General features: G+C 43.3%; 1 protein-coding gene across 3 annotated transcripts; it reads right to left on the bottom strand.

Annotated features, from left to right (window-relative positions):
- Positions 1-46: 46 nt before the first annotated feature.
- On the bottom strand, positions 47-17806 carry LOC115259649 (protein transport protein Sec23A). 3 transcript variants are annotated; one of them, XR_003894176.2, is made up of 6 exons: positions 17624-17806; positions 16626-17545; positions 15242-16549; positions 14923-14940; positions 399-581; positions 47-331 (listed from the first exon to the last, which is right to left on the bottom strand). XR_003894176.2 is itself a non-coding variant. In XM_029860428.2 (5 exons), exons 2-5 carry the CDS (start codon positions 17541-17543, stop codon positions 492-494), a joined length of 2334 nt encoding a protein of 777 aa, XP_029716288.1. In that variant the 5' UTR covers positions 17544-17545; positions 17624-17806; the 3' UTR covers positions 47-491. The 3 variants fall into 3 exon arrangements, 2 of the variants coding, with proteins under 2 accessions (XP_029716288.1, XP_029716289.1); XM_029860428.2 differs by having other exon boundaries at positions 47-581; XM_029860429.2 differs by lacking the exon at positions 14923-14940 and having other exon boundaries at positions 47-581.
- Positions 17807-17815: the final 9 nt, after the last annotated feature.

Here is a 17815-nt window from a genome sequence, read left to right as displayed (position 1 = left end):
AAGTGGAGTAATTTTCTTTCGAAAGAAACGCAATCGGAAAACCCAGTCCCATTTTTTTTTTCAATTTATTTAGGCTTAAGCAGTAATAATAGGTAGTTGCGTTCACCAACGTTCAAATAATCTAGTTATATGTTTTCATCAATTATCATTTCTTCAATTTGCTGTCCGTCGTCGCCAGTCAATGACTCAAATTGGTCGTCCCTCTCATTCTGCCTCGTCAAAAGTTGCGTGACACATTTAATTTACACAATTGAAAACCATCGTCGCGCCTTCGTCGTCTGTTTTTCCTGTTATCTTGGATGCTCACAATCATCATCATATAGTAGGGTACCTATTATGTAGTTCGAGTTGAATATCATATCGTCTGTGATTTCTGTTGGATACCCATTGGTACATACTGTATTTGATAAAAATCTAGATCTGACATCACTTTCAACATGCTGAATTGGTTTTAAATGATCTCTAATAATTTCACGTTTGAGCAACCGTGATTAGGTGGTGGATGAAACGGCCAGCTTCTTGAGATGCTCCATGAATACTTGCAGCGAGACGTCATCGGTGAGAACCGGGGCGCCGCCATCCTGTGGAAATGAGAAGGGGAGGGATTAGTTAGAAAAAAAATGCAAAGATGCGATTGCTAATAGGTATTAAACCGAATCCCAAAATGTACACTTTTTTACTGTTGAGATATTAGTTAATGAATTACCTAGATTACTCATTGGCTAGTGGGTCAAATGAGTATTTTTTTCAGAACACGGATTTGTTTCTGTTCCATTGCTGTTAATTACGATTTCCTGATTACTATACTACGGTACCGTGTAAGTACCAAACTTTGCACAGTGCCAAACATTACGCATTTTAGTGACCACCAACTGCTTGAAAGGCAATATTTTCTAAACTATTTTTTTCACATATGCCCGCAACCACTTGCTAGTCTTCTATGATAAAAAGTTTACTTTTTTAACCAGAAAAACGTTTGACGATTTTATTGAAAAGTGCGCAAAGTATAGTGCGTTTACGGTACTCTTCGATTTTTTTTCAGTAGAAAGCTGACTTTCAGCCTTCAAATTAGTTTGCCTGTTCTTTGTTGTCCTGTTAATGCGAAGAGTTTAATCTTACCTAGTTTGGGTAGTGGCTACGGTAGGGATAGCTCTCAGATCAATCTTCAACATAGAAGAACAGCAACGATCAATCTTTACAGACTTATGCAAAATGGTACAACCCAAGTGGCCTTAGTCCAAGAACCTTACTTTCGTAAGGGGAATTTCTATCTAGGAAACCTTGTGAACCCGGTGATTGCTACTTTCAGTAAACATGAAATGGCAAACTCGCGTGTCATGCCTCGAGACTGTGTGCTTGTCAACAACGTAATTCTTCTCGTTTGTCGGGTGAAGATCACTGCGTCCAGATTCTAGAACTATTGTGATATACCCTTTTGCTGTGAGGTACGCAAGTTATCTCAGTAACATATTTGTCACTGAGATACCTTGGTATCGACTGAACTCAAGACCATCTATTATTGATGAATAGAGATCCTGAGTTACAGTATGTGACTCCCCCATTCTGGCGAGACTAGCTTTATGAAGCCTTGGGACGTCCTTGGGAGAGAGGATCCATATGTCAGCAGGCCCTAAAAAGGGCTTGCTGAGAACTTTGAACCTACGTTGAGTGAGTGCACTGCAATAGCAGAGGATGTGTTCTGATGTTTCCCTCTCCTCGTCACAGAAGCGGCAATTTGAAGTTTGGATTGCTCCGATCTTTTGTAGATGGTATCTGCAGGGGCAGTGTCCAGTTATTAGACCGGTGTAGATGTTGAGATCCCTTTTGTTGAGACCTAATAGTTGTTGGGGTTTATCGTTACGAGCCTTTTGGATTGGCTCGTATGGGGAAGTGCATTCCAGTTTGATGTGATTTGACTGACCATATATTTGTTCAGTTCCATTTTTACAGAGTAGTCTGAGATCCCGCAGAAGGGCTCAGCTTTCTGGCTAGCTCATCAGCAATCTCGTTTCCCTCTAGACCCGTATGTCCTGGGATCCAATATAGGTAGACTCGATTGCGTATGGATAAGTTTTTCAAAGCCAGAATGCATTCCCACACTAGCTTTGAGTTGCAAGTGTAGTTATTAAGCGACTTAAGTGCCGCTTGGCTGTCAGAGAAAATACATATTTTTGCAAACCTATATACTTTCTCCTCAGGCATAATAACACGCATTCTAATATTGCATATATTTCCGCCTGAAATACTGTGGGCCACTGTCCTAAGTGGACAGAGATTTTTGTTCTAGGGCCATAGATTCCGGAGCCTGTCAGATTATTCATTTTCGAACCATCTGTGAAGAAATTTATAGAGCCTGTTGGAACGCTGGGTCCACCTCCTTCCCACTCCTGGCGGGAAGGAATGAACACATCGTAAGGTAAGTCATAATTGACTACCGTTTCCATCCAGTCATTACAAATTCCTATTGCGGGATTTATGGCAAATTCATTTAATATGCTGAGGTGACCCGTAAGGTTTCCCGACAGCAGTGTTTTTGTTCTCTTTAACCTTAGAGCACTTTTTCCGCTTCCAGCTTTATGAATTGATGTAACCGGGGCAGATGAAGCATTGCGTCTAGGGCCAAAGTGGGTGTACTACGAATTGCACCAGTGATCGCTATGCAAGCGGTGCGTTGGATTTTGTTGAGCTTCGCCCTTGCAGCAGCCTCATTAGTTTTAGGCCACCAGACAAGGGAAGCGTAAGTAGTCCTGGGACGAACAATGGTTTTATATATCCACATGATCATACTTGGTTTTAGGCCCCATCTTTTACCCAGGGTTTTTGAACAAACCCAAAGTGTATTGAGACCTTTCTGCACAACTGATTGGAGATGAGAGTTCCAATTCAGTTTTGCGTCTCGTATGACACCTAGATATTTTACTTCGCTTGAATAAACTAGTTGTGTATGATTCAAGAAAAGGGGTTTCAGTTGGACCTTCCTCCGTTTGGTGAAAGGAATAATGGAAGTTTTTGTAGGATTTATGCCTAGTTGTTCCTTATGATACCAGGAAAAAGTGTGATTTAGGGCAGATTGCATTCTTTCCACGATAACACTTTCGAATTTGCCTCGTACAATAATGACAACGTCATCAGCATATCCAACCACTTCGAAGCCTCTTCTCTCTAAGCTGTCTAGAAGCTCATCCACCACCAGTGACCACAACAAAGGAGAAATTACTCCGCCTTGCGGGCACCCCCTTGTTGCTTTAACAGTAATGTATGAACCGCTAAGCTCAGAGGAGATTTTTCGATTAGCTAGCATAGCATGTACCTAGCTAACAATGCATGGGTCGAATTTTCTCCTCAACATTGCTGACCCTATAGACGAATAAGAAGCGTTATCGAATGCGCCCTCAATATCAAGAAATGCTACAAGAGCAATTTCTTTTGCATTGAGTGTTTTTTCGATCTTTTGAACTACCGTATGTAGTGCCGAGATCGTAGATTTTCCACTTTGATAAGCGAATTTGTTTTTTTGACAAAGGCGTTGCTTTCATAAATTTGTGATTTAGGTACTCGCATAGTACCTTTTCCATAATTTTGAGCATTACAGAGGATAAACTTATCGGCCTGAATGCTTTGGGGTTGGTTTTATCTCTCTTTCCTGCCTTCGGAATGAAGACAGCCCGGATTTGACGCCAATCGTTGGGTATATGCCCCAAAATCAGACTCGCCCTAAAAATCTCAACCAAGGGTGGAACCAGTGTTTTCTCCTCTTTTTGGATCAACGCTGGGAATATTCCATCCATGCCAGGAGACTTAAATGGCTCGAAAGATCTCACAGCCCTCTCAACCCTGGCCCGAGTGAAAGCTTCCTTTGCAACCTTTATTGCGTCTTTTTTAGATCCAGAAACCCATGATTGGATCGCTTGTGGATCTGAGACAGCAATTCCAGTTTCGCCGATGTTCGACTCAGGGATTGAATCAGGGAAGTGGATCTTTAACAATTCGCTCAGTGTATCGCTAGGCTCTACAGTGAGCGAACCATCCGTCTTTCGGAGGCTACCCACACCATTGGAGTGGTCTTTTGAAAGAGTTTTTTGGAGTCTGGCCACTACGGGTGTATTCTCTATGCTTTCACACATTAGAATCCACGATTTCCGTTTGGCTGACCTTATTTCTTTGTTGTAGTTCGTCAGGGCCTTTCTGTATAGGCTCCAATCGACGGTTCGCTTGGCACGATTGAATTCCCTACGCGCAGTTTTCTTAAGCTTCTCAAGAGTTTTATTCCACCATGGAACAACGTAATAGTTGCTACAATCATCTCTGAACTAACCACCAGAGATGTATGTGCTATCACAATTGATGTATCTGTTGGAAACCTCAACTGGAAATACGTCTATTGTTCGGTTTATTTACCGCATGATGAACCATCCCCTACGGATGCTTTCAAGCAAGTATCACATACTGCACTTCAAAAGGCCTTCCGCTAATTGTTGGCAGTGATGCTAATGCTCATCATATCATCTGGGGCAGCTCAGACATTAACTTGAGAGGCTTCAGTTTGATGGAGTACTTAAGTAGTACAGATCTTGCATTACTTAACATAGGCAACCGCACAACCTTCATGGTATCTGCTAGAGAGGAAGTGTTAGACATAACGCTTTGCTCTAGTAGAATTAGTCACGAATTGACCAATTGGCATGTGTCAGATGAAGAATCTTTATCTGACCATCGCTACATCTTTTTTGAATATTTAAATGTTACCTCGCAAACATTGCGTTTCAGAAATCCCCGGTCAACAAACTGGGATCTTTTTACTGATTTGGTTGGGGCCAAATTTCATGGATACTCACCATCCATTGACACTCCAAGTGAGTTAGATGATGCCGTTGATACTACAACGACCTTCATCATGGAAGCTTTTGAAGAAGCATGCCCTCTACGGTCTGTGAAGATCACATGAGGAACCCCTTGCTGGAACTCTGATCTGGCGAAATTCAGGAAACAATGTAGAAAGAGTTGGAACAGACGACGTTCGGCTGGTTCGGAGGCTTTCAGGTCGGCTCGCAAGGCCTACAGGAAAGCTCTCCGGTCTGCTGAACGATCCGGCTGGAAAAACCTTTGTACAAATGTTTCCAGCTTGAGTGAAGTCAGTCGGTTAAACAAAATCCTTGCGAAATCTAAGGATTTCCGAGTGAACGAACTTCGTTTGCCAAATGACTTCCTCTGATGAGGAAATTCTGGAATGCTTATTCAGCACACACTTCCCTGGATGTGTGGATATTACATCTTCGGATGATTCTGATGTCTTTTCTTGTAGTTACGATTCCCTGGCTTCGGCTCGGAGTATTGTAACTATAGAATCGATTGAGTGGGCGTTGAGTGCTCTTTTCAAATCTCCTGGGGCAGATGGGATTTATCCTATTTTGCTTCAGAAGGGATTTGATCATTTCAAACATGTTTTGAAAAAAAAAAATACTTGTTTGCAGTTTTGCTACAGGGTATATTCCCAAATCATGGCGGGATATTACTGTCAAGTTTATTCGGAAAGTGGGTCGTACGTCGTATGAAGAAGCAAACAGATCTTTCAATTTGACCTCTTTTCTTCTGAAATACTTAGAACGCATTGTGGACCATCACATCCGTGATGTTCATCTGGCCAACGTGCCTCTTCATGTGAACCAACATGCCTACCAATCTGGTAAGTCCACTGTGACTCTTTTACACAAGGTTGTTTACGATATCGAGAAAACATTCGCTCAAAAGCACTCTTTTTTGGGTGTTTTCTTAGATATCGAGGGTGCTTTTGACAATGTGCCTTTCGATGCCATATTGGGAGCCGCACGGAGTCATATGGTATATCTCCAATGATTTCCAATTGGATTCATCAAATGCTCAAAAACCGATATCTCTTCTCGACATTGCGTCTAGCAGGGATTAGGAAATTGAGTGTTTGTGGATGCCCCCAAGAAGGAGTCTTGTCGCCGCTTTTGTAGAATCTCGTAGCAGATACGCTATTGAGGCAACTCAATAATAGCGGTTTTCCTACTTATGGTTTTGCCGACGACTACCTAACATTGTTAGTTGGTATGTGCATCAGCACCCTTTTCGACCTGATGCAAAACGCTCTTCAGGTAGTTGAGGGTTGGTGTCGCCAATATGGCCTTTCGGTAAATCCGAGTAAAACATCTATTGTTCTTTTTACGGAAAGGTGAAGCCGTGATGGCGTTCGACCTTTGCGTCTCTTTGATTCTGAAATTGATGTGACTGAACAGGTAAAGTACGTTGGAGTCATTCTTGATTCCAAGCTTTCCTGGACACCTCACATTGAGTTCAGAATCAAGAAAGCTTGTATGGCCTTCGGGCAATGCCGGCGAACCTTTGGTACAACTTGGGGTCTAAAACCCAAGTATATCAAATGGATCTACACAACTGTTGTTCGGCCAATATTGGCTTATGGATGTCTAGTGTGGTGGCAAAAGGGCGAAATGAGAACGGTCCAATCAAAGTTAGGCCATCTCCAAAGGATGTGCTTAATGGCGATGTCTGGAGCGTTCTCTTCAACTCCCACGGTAGCGCTCGAAGTTCTCTTTGACGTTGCTCCACTACACATTCATCTCAAACAAAAAGCACTGTCTTGCACTTACCGTCTACGGGTACTCGGTCTAATAGAGGAAACTCCTGTGAACCGCACATCAACACACACCTCGTTGTTTCCACTTTTGGTGAATTGGGACAAAGTTGTCCTTGCTCCAAGTGATCTTACAATAGCTTGTAATTTTTTATATAGGAAATTTTCCACGAAATTCCCTTCCCGGGAAGAGTGGACATCTGGATATCTGGAGAGAAGTATTTCAGACGGCATCGTATGTTACACTGATGGCTTCCTTCTAGAAGGTCGAGCAGGTGCTGGTGTTTATTCTCGTGAGCTAAGGCTGCATCAGGCCGAAATCTTTGCTCTTATGTGCGGAGTGCAATCAGCACTTCAGCCGCACGTAATGGGCAAAGTAATATACTTCTGTTCAGATAGCCAGGCTGCTATTAAAGCACATGCTTCGGCCAACTCCAAGTCGAAGATAGTTATCGCTTGTCGAACTCAAATCGAGGAGCTGAATTCAGCAAACGCTGTTCACCTTGTATGGGTACCTGGCCATTCTTCCATCGCTGGAAATGAGTTAGCTCGCACTGGAGCATCACATGACTTCATTGGCCCTGAGCCAGCTATTCCGATATCGAAGTGTTGGATTAAGCTTCAGATTGACACCTGGGCTGCTACTCAGCACAAACAAAATTGGAATAGTTAGGAGTCATGTCGTCAAACAAAATTGTATTGTACTGAGCCATCTCCAAGGGTGGCGAAGTATCTTACAAATCTGTCAAAGCAGAATTGCAGCGTGCTGGTCAAAGCATTGACTGGCCACTGCCGACTCAGCTATCACATGGCGAATATTCAGCAAGCTCATTTGTATGTGTTAGCTGTGAATCCGATTATGGAACTTCGTATCATTTGATATATAACTGTCCAGTATTTGCGCAACTACGTTTCCGAGTACTCGGTAAACACTTATAAAGTGAAACTGACTTCAGGAACCTGAATCTTCAGGATGTTCTGTTGTTCTTAATCCGCTGTGGTAAAGAGCTATAGGCTTTCTTTCACTTTATACGTTATTACAGTGCCCTTTTCAGGGCGCTGCTTGAACCCATTGTGGTACGCTTATACGTTAGTATCCTCTTCCAGGGTACCGTAATTTCGGGTGAAATTGAAGTTGTTGGCACCTAATTTTTGAATGTTTGTCGATACGGTTAAATTCAACGCTTTAAAACAAGTACGACCATGGTTTTCATCAGTCAACGAGGTTGAAACTTTTACAGCAAATCATTTTATTATAATAAATATCATTTTGAATAAAAAATCAAAAAAATTACTGTCGGGGTGAAATTGATCAGTCAGTGAAATGCCTTTGTAAGTGCTGGAAATATTTTTCCCATCTGAATTAATCACCATAGAATGCGAAAAGCTATGCAAAACTGTTACAAGTTGACTAAATATTTAATTAATTAAGTTTAAAGTTTCATAAATCCAAAGAAAACGCCTGAAAGTATGCAATTTTCTTACTAATTATGTGTATCAATATTGTACTTCCGAATAATTACAATTTTATACATAAATTACAATATTTATAGAACTTCTGATGATGAAATCGGGTTCAGCGAATACTTGGCAGCTATAAACATTCATTCGAATATTCATCATGTATCGCACATGTAGATACAACTACGGTAACAAAAGTTTGAAAGTGTCTATGAAGATCGCCGAACACGCAGTTTCGGAAATTATTGAATTTCATACCGAAATATGTGACTAATTGGCTGTAAAACATGTTAACTCATCATTCAATAACCCTTGAGCCAGGTGATGGCAATTTTCCACAAATTGTTTTAAGTTTAAAACGTTATTTTTAACAAATAAAAATGGACCTCTCATCGATCAATTTCACCCGAAATCACGGTACTTTTCCTATTTCCCTACCTGTCCTTATCCCCACCCCTATCCTTATTTCCTTCCTTTTCCCTCAGGTAGATGATGAAATAGGCTATTATTTTGGCGATGGCACAAATGTCCCAAATGGAGGATAACGTGCCTCTGGAGCTGGCCTTCTGATACCTGATACGATGAAACCGCTCGACAAGCCGGTTGGATTGAGGGTGATATGCGTTGGTTCGAATGACTCGAACTGTCTTCCTTGTTCTGTGGTTATAGTATCCGGAACACCGAATCGCGAGATCCACGTGTCGACGAACGCTCGAGCTACTGTCTCAGCAGGCTTGTCGTGTAACGATATTGCTTCTGGCCAACGAGAAATTCTATCCACTACCGTAAGTAGGTACCGAATGCCATTAGACGGTGGCAACGGTCCTACTAGATCCATATGCACATGCCGGAATCGACTATCAGGAAACGGAAGCTTTTCAACTGGTGCTTTATTGTGTCTATGCACCTTGGAGCGCTGGCACGATAGACAACCTTTGACGAACTGCTTGACGTCCTTGTTGACATTTTTCCATACAAATCGATCAGTAATCAACCGGCGAGTGCAGCGTATGCCCGGATGTGCTAGCTAGGTCATGGATTTGTTTCAGCACTGCCTGTCGATGTCGCAATGCAATGTACGGTCTAACTTTCTGCTGTGACACATCACAATATAAGGGAACCGATGATAGGCACGTTTTCCGTAGTTCCAATTTCAGAGATGTTGGCGCTCGTAGAAGTAGTTTCAACTCGGAATCTTGCTGTTGATCTTTGGCAATCTCTTCGTAATCCAATTCTACAGGAACGTTCATGGCTCCTACTCTCGATAATGCATCCGCGACGACGTTCAACTGCCCACTGATGTGACGAATGTCGTTGATGAACTGGGAAATGTACTGAAGATATCGTTCTTCATGCGGTAGTCTAGAACTGGGGCTCGAAGTCAACGCTGTCGTAAGTGGCTTGTGGTCGGTGAAAATGATGAAATTTCGACCTTCCAGTAAGTGTTGAAAATATTGAACAGCCATTTTCATTGCAGTCAGCTCCCTTCCGAACGTGGAATATTTGAGCTGCGGGGATAAAAACTTTTCAGAATAAAATCCTATAGGTTTCCAATTACCCTCGTCGTACTGCTGAAGAACTGCTTCTGCTGCGGTATTGGACGCATCGATCAACAAACTCAACGGTTTACTGGTGTCCGGATAGTGCAACAAGGTCGCTGATGCTAGTGATTGTTTGCACTCTAAAAACGATTTCTCAGTGTCCTTCGTCCATGTTAGATTTCTCCTATCGTTCTTGCGGTTATTAGGAATCATTTTTCGCAAATTGAACTGAATATCCGTAGCTTGAGGAATAAACCGTTTGTAGCTGTTGACAAGTGCTAGAACACGACGAAGTTCCTTAACGTTTGACGGAAGAGGAAATTCAACGACGGCATCCACCCGGCTTGGAAGTGGAAGCACTCCATCCTTGCTCACCACGTAACCCAAAAATTCCACGCTTGGTTTCGCGAAATGGCTTTTTGCAACGTTTATAACGAGCCCGTATGACTTGCGTCGTTCAAAAACCGCACGCACATGTTGGTAATGCTCCTCCTTGGATGTTGACGCAATGCAGATATCATCGACGAAAACTACGACAAATTCCATATCGGCAAATACACTGTGCATGAACCTCTGAAAGGTCTGACTAAAATTGCACAACCCAAATTGCATTCGTGTGAATTCAAAGAGCCCAAACGGTGTTATGACCGCCGTTTTTGCGATGTCGGAGTCTTCCACCGGAATTTGATGGTAAGCCCTTTCGAGATCCAGAGTCGTAGAAATGTTTTTTTTTTCCTGGAATGCATTCAACAGGTCATGGATGTGTGGTACGGGATATCGGTCAGGGACGGTTACCTGGTTCAGAGCGCGATAATCCCCAACGAATCGCCACTGACCGTTTTTCTTCAGAACGCAGTGAAGTGGGCTAGCCCAACTTCTGCTAGACGGACGACATATGCCTATAGGCATATTATACTATAGTTTGGTCATGACTCGAAATTCCTTTTTAGCAGCTTCAAGTTTGTCTTGAGCAAGCCGTCGACATCTACTGGCCAAAGGTGGCCCTTTCGTTCGGATATGATGTGTGACATCATGTTAGATGGTTGATTTTATTGTAGTAGGCAAAGTGACTTCGCGAAACTCTTGTAGAATACTCCGGAAAGGGTGGTCCATAGCAACCACTGTTATGCTATGGAACGGTTTTTCCGATAAACCGCCAATCGAAGTCAATTTCGTTAATCCGTCAATCAATTGTCGATTCTTGAAGTCCACGAGAAGTCCTTTTGCCGCGAGAAAGTCTGCTCCGATTATTGCCACACTGACAACACCGTACAAGAAACACCAGTTGAATCTTCGTCGTAGACCGAGATCGATCGTAGGAATACGTCTGATCAATAAAACTCTAAAACAACTACTGACTTTATTCCCTTGACGCAACAATAAATGACAATGGCATTGAACAAACTAGGGATGCACAAATGGTGGCACCACACAGTTACTATAGTTAAACAATCAATCGTTGTTAGTAGAGACACCCACTATTCCGCTATTTATTCACATTTGTCTCAGGAAGACATCTGTTCAATGAAGTAGGTTGAACCAAGGTAAGTAAAAGGAAGGTAATCCAATATGCTAAATCATACCATCCGCCATATTGGAATTTGGAATGACAGCTGGCAGGTTTGTTTTGATTTGGAAGTTTTTCAATGATAGCAAGCCATGACCCAAAACGTCACTTTATGGTGATTTCAACCAACGAGCTTGTGTCCTAATTAATTGCATCCAAATAATGCAATAACCCCAATGGTATGCTCTAGACTAGAGAAATATTACCCGTCCCGTGCGAAACTTCTCTGAAACCCTGCGGAGTACTCTTGGCAACAGTTTGTAACACATAAGGCCTCCGGGTAAAATTCTCAACTGCTGCCGAAGGTACACTATCACGCCTATTCTCAAGATTCTGATGTGTGGGTTTTCTTTAAACTTTAGGCAGTAAAGATTCGGCATGCGTATGGCTAAAGTTGAGCGTATGGCGTTGAATTTATCCCAATAATTAACTTGCAATTCTACAACAAGCTCGACAACAAGCACCTGCTCTGCCACTGCGGAAATTTTTTCACTTGTTTGGAAGTAAATAACAACCCCTAGCAACCCTAGCAACCTCACAGAAACCGATAGAGTAGAGCGTAAACAAACTCGCCAGCAGTCAACTCCAACACCCCCGCCATAAACCTCTCCCCGTGTCCACTTACTGCTTATATGCTAGTACCTTCCATTAAATTTACCTTGGGTTGAACATTGTTGAAGTTGCTGCATCTTGCTCTTACCCATTTGTTGACGAATAGGTAGGTGCGGGATGCGGCAACTTCAACAACGTTCAATCTACCTACTTCATTGAACAGGACTATTGTTGTTAGTAGGGTGAGGTTTGAACTATGAGTCACAATATGTTCGCAGCCAAATCTCCCTGGCCAAGTTCGCAGGGGTTGACGGTATTAAAGTGAAGGAGTTTCATTTTGATTATTGTAATGTAGTGTTCTTTAGTGAAACATATCACCTTTTTAACACTTTAATGCGCCTCCAACGGTTCATCACGAACCGGCTGCTGCAGATGGAGTATAGCTGATCATATGCATCAGACATGCTCGATAAACACGGAGGAACCGCCGGGGCTCAGTAGAGTCTATTCCCAAGCAATAGTTCCAAGTCGGTTGGATTTGAGAAGGTTTTGATGATCGTTACAAATCCTAATAAAAGTATTATAGGATTTGTGACAGGTTTTGGAACCTTTTACAGTCATCTGACTTCAAAATGTTGTTTGGGCTCTATTTCCCACGTTTCTCGGTTGATTTTTATTACATAGTAATTTATTAATGTCATAGTCGCTTTTTCGAATTTTTACAATGTTAGTTGGTCATATTTTCTTTAAATAAAGCAATTAAAATCTACCGAAGAATCAATAGTGGGAAGGAGTTTTGCAGCACTTAATTGTGCTGATAGATTCAAAGCTAACGTGCGAACACTTAAACGCATTGTTGACGTCAATGCGTTCGACGTGACATTTTGGACAAAAACTGACTGCTTTATATTAACTGAACAACGTTACTTGTGTATGACTAGGTTGACATTTCTAGGCTACGCTTGGGAAAATGACATGGTTCATCTAGGTAGGACCGATAGGACAATTGAACGAATTTGAATATTTTTAATAGTATTTGTAGCGGGATGAAAGTTGACATGAAATCTTTATTATTTTAAAATTTTAATGCAATCAACTGACCAACTTGGCGTATTTTTACAATACAGGTTCGATTGATTCGATGAAAATAAAACAACATACGACAACTGACTTCACGAGGAGAAAAACATATTTAACCATACCACAAAATCAAACAAGTAGACAAACACAAACCGTGTGACCATAACACTACATAGGCAAATCCTGACTGACTGACCAATTGAAAACTTTTCAATCTTCTACCGTATCTTTCTGAGTCAGTTGCAACAGTGTCTTAATGGATATCATTTTCCGCGTACGGCTGGCAAACTGCTTCTGAAAGATTACGTACTCTTTTCTATCTTCGGGTCTAGTGTAGAGGTTTCAACTCTATTCAGAGTGCAGCTAGAAACCTAGTAAAAAAAAAATATGTTCGCAGCCAAATCTCGGTAATTTTCAACCAAACATGAACTATGACTTATTCTGGAATGATACTTCACCGTACGTACTAAAAAACAAAGCAAACTCGCGACAAAGGGAAACCGACAGAATACTCATCACTAGCAACAGGTCTTCTAGTGGAGATGATAGTTTTTTCTAACAATGTTCAGTGCTAGTGGAATTTAATGATAATAACACTGTTCAACAAAAATTAAATTTTAACCGTAGTAAGGGAACCTTCTTGGTAGGTCAAAAAAGTGTACGGAAAATGTAGAAAAGGAAACACTGTTTTCAAATTTTTAAGGATATCTCTAGATTGTTTACCTTAGTTTTGTTTAGTATAAAAACTAAGTAAACGGCTTGCTTTATGTAATTGTTAATAGTAGTTTACGCAACAAGGTGCAGAATGACGATTTTTCCAGCACGAGTCGTACATTTATCCAACGAGGCTTGCCGAGTTAGATAATTACGATGAGTGCTGGAAAAATCAAGTTCTGCACCGAGTTGCGTACAACGTTTTTTGCAATTTCATAAATTATCCTTGAGGATAGTTTTTACCAAATTTTTTTCATCAAACTGCACATTGATGTTCATAGCCAATGCTAAAGAAAATCTGATCATAACAGGTTATACTGTGCAGTTGTCACAATTTTTCAAAACTGCGTCCAGAAAGCATCAAGAAGTTGACCAAAACTAAAAACAGTGCTGTAATGGTTCATTACGCAACGCAAATCAGTGCTGTAATGAACCATTACAGCACTGTTAATTTGGTGTGGGAAAGTAGGCCTTTTCCTGTCAGATTTGCGTGGGGTAAAACAGCCTATTACGATGAGAAATTGCAAAATAGTAGTTTACGCAACAAGGTGCAGAATGAAGATTTTTACAGCACGAGTCGAACATTTATCCAACGAGGCTTGCCGAGTTGGGTAATTACGACGAGTGCTGTAAAAATCAAGTTCTGCACCGAGTTGCGTACAACGTTTTTTGCAATTTTATAAATTGCGACTTGAGGATAGTTTTTAACAAAATGTTTTCATCAAACTGCACACTGATGTTCATAGCCATGTTTAAGAAAATCTGATCCTTGCAGGTTACACTGTGCAGTCGTCACAATTTTTCAAACCTGCGTCCAGAAAGCATCAAGAAGTTGATCAAAACTGAAAACAGTGCGGTAATGGTTCATTACGCAACGCAAATCAGTGCTGTAATGAACCATTACAGCACTGCTGATTGGGTGTGGGAAAGTAGGCCTTTTCCTGTCAGATTTGCGTAAGGTAAAACAGCCTATTACGATGAGAAATTGCAAAAAAACATATTTGGCAGTTTTCTTCATACTCCATGCACTTTTTTACCAATTTTGTGGCCTCTGATTACAACAAATATTTTGTGGAATAGTGTAATATTTAGCATTAGTATTATAAAAGCAGATTAACCGGTGCTTTCGAGAATCATCTGATTATGAATTGTAATGTGTTAAGTTTAAGTTTAACCATAGCCACTGTTAGTTGAGTTGAGATAGAGATAATGTAGTATGTATAATGATATTTTACATAGAATAGGTAAGGTATGTGTTACTGCATTGAGATTAGCTTACTGATGAATATGTAAAGAATGAGAAAGAAAACCCAAGTCTAGCCATTATGTAGCCGAGCTCTACCCAACAATCACCACAAAAGTACCCAATAAAAAAAGTCAAAATTGATATCTACCGCCATGGGAGCAGCCGTCTGCAGCAACCCACCCAGAAAAACCAATCGAGACGGGGGTTTTTCGACGCACAGGGAGGAAGATGATCATCGTCCGCAATCACGCATAGAAACAGAGCGGATTTAGTGGGTGGGAATCCAGTCGAGAGTGGGGGTTTTCAAGTTTTTTTTTTGTTGTTGGAAATGATGAAAAACAAACAAAATCAAACACATGCCAATGTAAAAGCAAATTGGAGGTGGCCACCATTTGACAAAACCAGGGTTGCGTTAGGCCAAATGGGGTCACCCCCCGTGAAACCACACACGCGAAGCCGAAACATACCTGTCCGTACGCGTACATGTTGTTGTGCGTCTGCGAAGGGTTGACCTTGGACAGCAGGAAGCGCGCCTGTGATCCGCCCTGCTCCGTGTCGATGTACCGCGGCATGGGAAAACGCGTCTGGAGGATCTCCTGGGCGTCGTCCACCGGCGCCTGCAGAAGCTGCTTGAAGTTCTCGTACTCGGGCATGTCCTGATACTTGAGGCTTCGCCACTGGGCAATGGTTTCGCCGTGGAAAATAAGGATTTGGAAGAAGGTATCCATGAGGAGGATCCGATCCGGCTGGATCGACGAGGTGTCCAGCAGGACAGGTTCCGGCGGACCGTTGAAGGAGTACGAGTAAAGGATGGGCTGAATCATGATCAACGATTGAGTTAGGTCTTCTCTCATGAGCATGTGCCGGTAGAAGGTCGTTTCGTCCGGGGAGTTATTGAAGACCTGGAGGAACTGCGACCTCCGGAGATGGTACATAAACTGCGGGAACAGTGAGAAGTTCTCCGCCAGGCGGAAGCTGTTTGGATCATCTTTGCCGTATTCGCCGAATTTCTGACAGAGGCGGATCAACTGACGATCGACCCAACGGAGGGTATCCGGACCATCATCAGACTCAGCCCGATAGACGACCATCCGGGACATGAGCACAGCTGCGGCTTCCTGATCGAATCCGGCACTGATCATGTGCAGATTGGATGTCGCATCGGCCCAGCTTCGCGCCACGGTGGTAACCCGAATCCTCCGCTGACCGCTGGAATGTTGATACTGGGAGATGAACTGTAGGCAACCTCGTCCGCCCTGTGGAATCGGCGCCGCATGCTGATTGGCCACTTCGAAGAAAAAGGCCATCGTGCTGTTGGGCGTCATCGTGCAGAGCTTCCACTGCGCCGTATTGCCCATGCCAATCTCCGAATCGGACACGGATGCATTCTTCACATTGAGCGACACGCACGATCCGATTCCGCCCTCGATCTTCAGCTCTCGAGAACACTTAATCTCCAAGGTGCCGTTGAAGGCCATCTTCAGATCGCCCTTCTGATCCACTGCGAATACTCTCTGGTACGTCTGTTTGAAAAGCGAAGAGTTGAACGAATCTCCCATGACCATGTGACCTCCGGTGGAGTTGCAGCACTGCTTCATCTCCATCAGACCGGTTTGATCGAGGGCGCAGGAGTAGATGTCGATGCAGTGCCCGTTGGTAGCCGTTCGCAGCGCAAGGCCCTCGTAGTGTTTGATCGCCTTCTTCATGAACTTGGCATTGTCCTTCTGGATGTCGTGATGCGAACGGATCGGATGCTTTAGCTCATCGTCGACCACCTGTGAGGAGGAATTTTTGAACGGAAATAGTCGGTATTATTGTTGTTGTAGGCGCAAGGACTAAGCAAATTCTTACCTGACCGGGTCCCTGAGAGCACGGGCCACCGAGGAACATCATAATCCGAGCTCCGGTGTTGGGATAGGTGCACTCCAAAAGACCAACGGCAATCGACAGCGCAGCACCGGTAGACCGAAGGAATCGCTTCCCTTGTTGAACGGGCCATGGATCGCGTTGCAGCTCTCCCAGCAAATCGGTCAGGGCCATGTCGCACTTGTGAAGCGGCTGCAAAAAGCGATTTGCCGGCGGAACCGGACCCGAGGGAACCCTCATCTGTTGTTGGGGTTGTCCGGGCTGATTTGGTCCCGGCCCACGTCCGATTCCTAGCATATCCTGAATCTGTTTGGCGGACAGGTCTTTTGTTCCGCGGAACACGTAGCTTTTGGAGCAACCGTCCGTACCGAGCTCGTGAACCTGAACCATCTTGCCGAAGGTAATCAGCCCAACCAGGGCATTGGCCGGAAGTAAACTCAGCGACATCTGAAGCGAATCCTTCAAAGCGTTCAACTCTTCTTCGTCCATGCAGGTGTCGACCACGAACAGGAACACCGGAGGCAAACAAGGTGCCCGGGTAATCGTGTACTCGATGGTACTGAATCCGGCAATCAACTCCGCCGGCTGGTGCTGCTCGGAAATGGCCGCGTACTGCGGCGGAAATGGATTCCTCTGGAAGCAGAAGTTGCACACCCACAGCTTGGCCCGGTAATCCACCTGGCACATCGGGTTCAGAATCGCCCGGCAAGTGGTCCTGGTGCACACAACCGGATCGTACATAATAGGGGGCAAATCCGGCCGCTCTTTCAGGGGCTGATAGAGGCACCCAAGAGGGACCACCAGCCGACTGGCATCGATTCGACTCGACGGCCAAACGTTCCACGTAAACCGGATGCCATCGCGGTCCTCGTTCTGCTGGATGAACTCCTCGTAGGTCGTCATCGCTTGACGGGTGGAGGTGGGGGAAGAAATTCGAGGTCAAACGCAATCTACCACCGTTATCCGCAAAATTACGAACTTACCTTTAAAATTTCCAATGTCCCGCTAGCAGATGACTGTTTTCCAACACTTTTCAAGCAAATTAACACAGAACCAGCATAATTAACTGGCAAGGAATTACACAAAACGGCCACGGAATCGATTTCGACCCGAGAACAATCCTCGAAGGGAGTGAAAAACACGTCAGACCGAAACTGTCAAACCGCCACGATTGA

This window comes from Aedes albopictus, chromosome 1 (assembly GCF_035046485.1).
Source record: "Aedes albopictus strain Foshan chromosome 1, AalbF5, whole genome shotgun sequence".
Taxonomy (NCBI): domain Eukaryota; kingdom Metazoa; phylum Arthropoda; class Insecta; order Diptera; family Culicidae; genus Aedes; species Aedes albopictus.
Note: the sequence above shows the minus strand (reverse complement) of the source record. Positions and strands in the feature narration are given on the sequence as shown.

Excerpts from the sequence above, each read along its gene's own strand:
- LOC115259649 (XM_029860428.2), bottom strand. The coding sequence starts at position 17,543 with ATGACGACCTACGAGGAGTTCATCCAGCAGAACGAGGACCGCGATGGC. Across the intron at positions 16,550-16,625 it reads GCTCTCAGGGACCCGGTCAG|GTGGTCGACGATGAGCTAAA; the intron begins GTAAGAATTTGC and ends TCCTCCTCACAG.